The sequence below is a fragment of the Pseudophryne corroboree genome, chromosome 3 (genome assembly GCF_028390025.1).
Source record: "Pseudophryne corroboree isolate aPseCor3 chromosome 3, aPseCor3.hap2, whole genome shotgun sequence".
NCBI lineage: Eukaryota > Metazoa > Chordata > Amphibia > Anura > Myobatrachidae > Pseudophryne > Pseudophryne corroboree.
In genome coordinates, this window is record NC_086446.1 from 666,207,667 (window position 1) to 666,210,546 (window position 2,880).

Sequence of the window (2,880 nt, forward strand, 5' to 3'; positions counted from 1 at the left end):
TGCTCTTGTGTTAATGTTATGTTATATTTTTAGTATGTGACTAAAAGTATCATGGCTTATTGAATTGCACTGAACTCTACTAAGAGGTGAATTTGGTCACATGGACCAGTGACTAACACTGTTTATAATAAATCTTTGTTCTGTATCCCACCGTAGTGGTCCTTTCACCTTTAAGGTGGGGTGTTGTCTATACTGGGGTATCCCTGTCCCTTCTGCCCAGGTCCTCCGCAGCCTTTCCACGCAGATTACGCCCGACGTCGGGACAAGCAAGAACCGAACGACCAGAGAGGCCGCAACTGGACAGGCGTGAGACTGCAGGTACGCTTTACCACCTATCACACTTGGCGTCCGCGAACAGGATACGAGCAAGATGACGGATCCACAGGTTCCCGCTACTCCCATGCTACCACCGGCACTCGGACAAGGAAACACGACCACCATGGCGGCATCACCGTTGACTATGCCATACTATTTTGGAGCACCATGGTTACCAACGTTTGCAGGAAAACAAGTGCCGGGTTCGAGTACGTTCAAAGAATTCAAAGACAAGATGTACTCCATGTTCCGCCTGTACTCACTAACCGAAGAACAGAAAATAGAGATCGTTATGGGTCAATTGACGGATTCGGCACTACGGGAAGTGAAAGCATGGGAAGACAGCGAAAAGAAGACCGTCGAAGGGATCTTTAAGAAGCTGATGACCATATTCGACTGCGAGACCATAGCGGAATTAAAGAGCCGCCTTTATGCGAGAAAACAAAGACCTGACGAATCACTGCGAGACTTTGCGCTGGCCCTACAAGAAGCTGCAAAGGCTATACGGGCCCTGGATGAACGAGAAGTCGAAGGGATAGATAGAACATTAACAGACCTGTTTGTAGAAGGTGCAAGAGGAGAGACAATTCGCTCTCAAATGCGCATGGAGAGACGACAGCAACCAGGGAACTCCTTCTCGGAATTCAAAGAGACGGTGCTGCAGATCCTTGGGAAAAATCAGAGCAACAATGTCGTGAAAGATGCGTCTTCAGAGTGGAGTGAAGATCACAGCTACAGAGAAACCGCACTGCCCGCGAAGTCAGACGGACTAGCCCAAGTGGGAGCGGTTCTCCAGCAAGCACAAGCCCCACCGGGACCAGATCCTATGGAGACGCTCAATCAGAGGCTGATGGAGATGATATTGAATCTCTCCCAAATGAGCCGGAGATTAGAAGAGCTCGACAGGGACCAAGATAGGAATAGACACAGAGAATGGCGTCAAGAGCAAGATTGGCAGAGTCGTCCTCGCTGGGATGTAGTAAGAGAATCGGGCTGACGATTGACCGATCAATTCCATGCTCCGAAAGGCACTGTATGTCAACAGACCTCCGAAAGAGTGGAGAGAATAGATCTACCATGGGAGGAACGACCCAGAAAAGCAGGACCAAGACTTGTGTGGCAGAGTCAAGTCGGAGTGATGGGTGTACCATCTGGTAGGGATGATCGAAGAACCAGAACAAGAAAGACGACAGGCCAAGTATTGTGGTTTAGTGCAACGCGTGGTTACGGCTTCATAAGGAGAACAGACACTAAGAGAACCATATATGTTCACTATACGGGCATTCAGAAGACCCATCAGAACAATTACTTCCGAAGCCTAGGAAGCGGGGAATGGGTCGAATTTGAATTGACCAATGGAAAAAGGGGCGTTAAGGCTATCAACGTCACAGGTCCTAATGGCGTTCCAGTGCAAGGCAACAGACATGCCAGAGAGCGTAACCGGTATTGGCGCTGTCCGCGGTATAGAAAGCCTCCACTCTACTACCAGCAAGACTACTGGGACAGCGGAAGCAGAGAGGAACCAAGAGACTGTAATAGTGAGACCGGTAGACCTAACACCAATCCTCCTCGACCTGAACGGATGCCCCGACCACCCGAACCTGAAGTCCAAAAGCAAAGGAAAATGCTGGACACAAGTGAGAGACCGGTTGTCAAAGGTCAGAGTGAGACAGTGCAGCAGTGCCTTCAAAATGTGATAAAGCCTCAGATTTCTCCTCAACAAAAACGAGAGTACATCCCAAAAAGGCAAGACGCAGATTACCGTGCAGCAAATCTCGAGCAAACAGATGCCGGTGCGACTGACCAGAGAAGGGACACTGAAGCAGTGGTCCACATGGCCGTGACAAAGATAGTGGGACCCGTGGAATCCAGAAGTCCGGAGCCAGCAATGCCACCGTCTGAACCCAAGCCCCAGGCAGAGACCCCACAGGCAGCTGAGAAGGCTGAGGCCCATTCCATGGAAGAGAAGCCTGTAATGGATAGTGAGTACAGGACCATAACGGGAGAAGAATTCGCCTTCAGGATACAGCAGGCTATACGAAGATCAATGAGATGCGATAAAGGTGCACCACATGCTCGTTGCAGATCGCACGCCGTGATATAGAGTAACACCCATGTACACCATTGAAGAACCCGTACCGCAGAGGGATCGAAGTCCTGTGGCAGAGGGATGGGGTACCTGGGATGGACATACCCTAGCTATTTAACAAGAGTAAAAGTAGAAAGGTATAACTGTTCAGGTTTAACTTGTTGGCATCTAATTATTTGCATGTATTGGGAGTTCAAAGACTGTGGTGTAGGACTTTAATCCATTACAGTATGCGTGGGGACACGCATAATTTCAGCGGGCGAACATGTGATACCCGCGTTTGGGGTACCCCTTCTGCTAGTTAAACCAGCTGCAGATGCACTATGAGGATTAAAATCCTTTTTACACTGGTTGCTAAGCAACTATGGCAACCAGGAGGGAAATATGTATAGCACTAGGACCCTGGGCTTTCCATCAGGATCCCTGCAGAGCGGGAAGCTGGGAGCGCTCTGATTGGCCGTGGTGTATGGGGAGAG

The 2,880-nt window shown here is 49.6% G+C and overlaps 1 protein-coding gene across 1 annotated transcript; it reads left to right on the forward strand.

Annotated features, from left to right (window-relative positions):
* The first annotated feature begins 1,453 nt into the window (after positions 1–1,453).
* On the forward strand, positions 1,454–2,419 carry LOC135057368 (Y-box-binding protein 1-like). The gene has a single exon (XM_063963256.1). It carries the CDS (start codon positions 1,454–1,456, stop codon positions 2,417–2,419), a length of 966 nt encoding a protein of 321 aa, XP_063819326.1.
* Positions 2,420–2,880: the final 461 nt, after the last annotated feature.

What these genes read in the sequence shown, in the direction of transcription:
- LOC135057368 (XM_063963256.1), top strand. Translation starts at nt 1,454, where the DNA reads ATGGGTGTACCATCTGGTAGGGATGATCGAAGAACCAGAACAAGAAAG.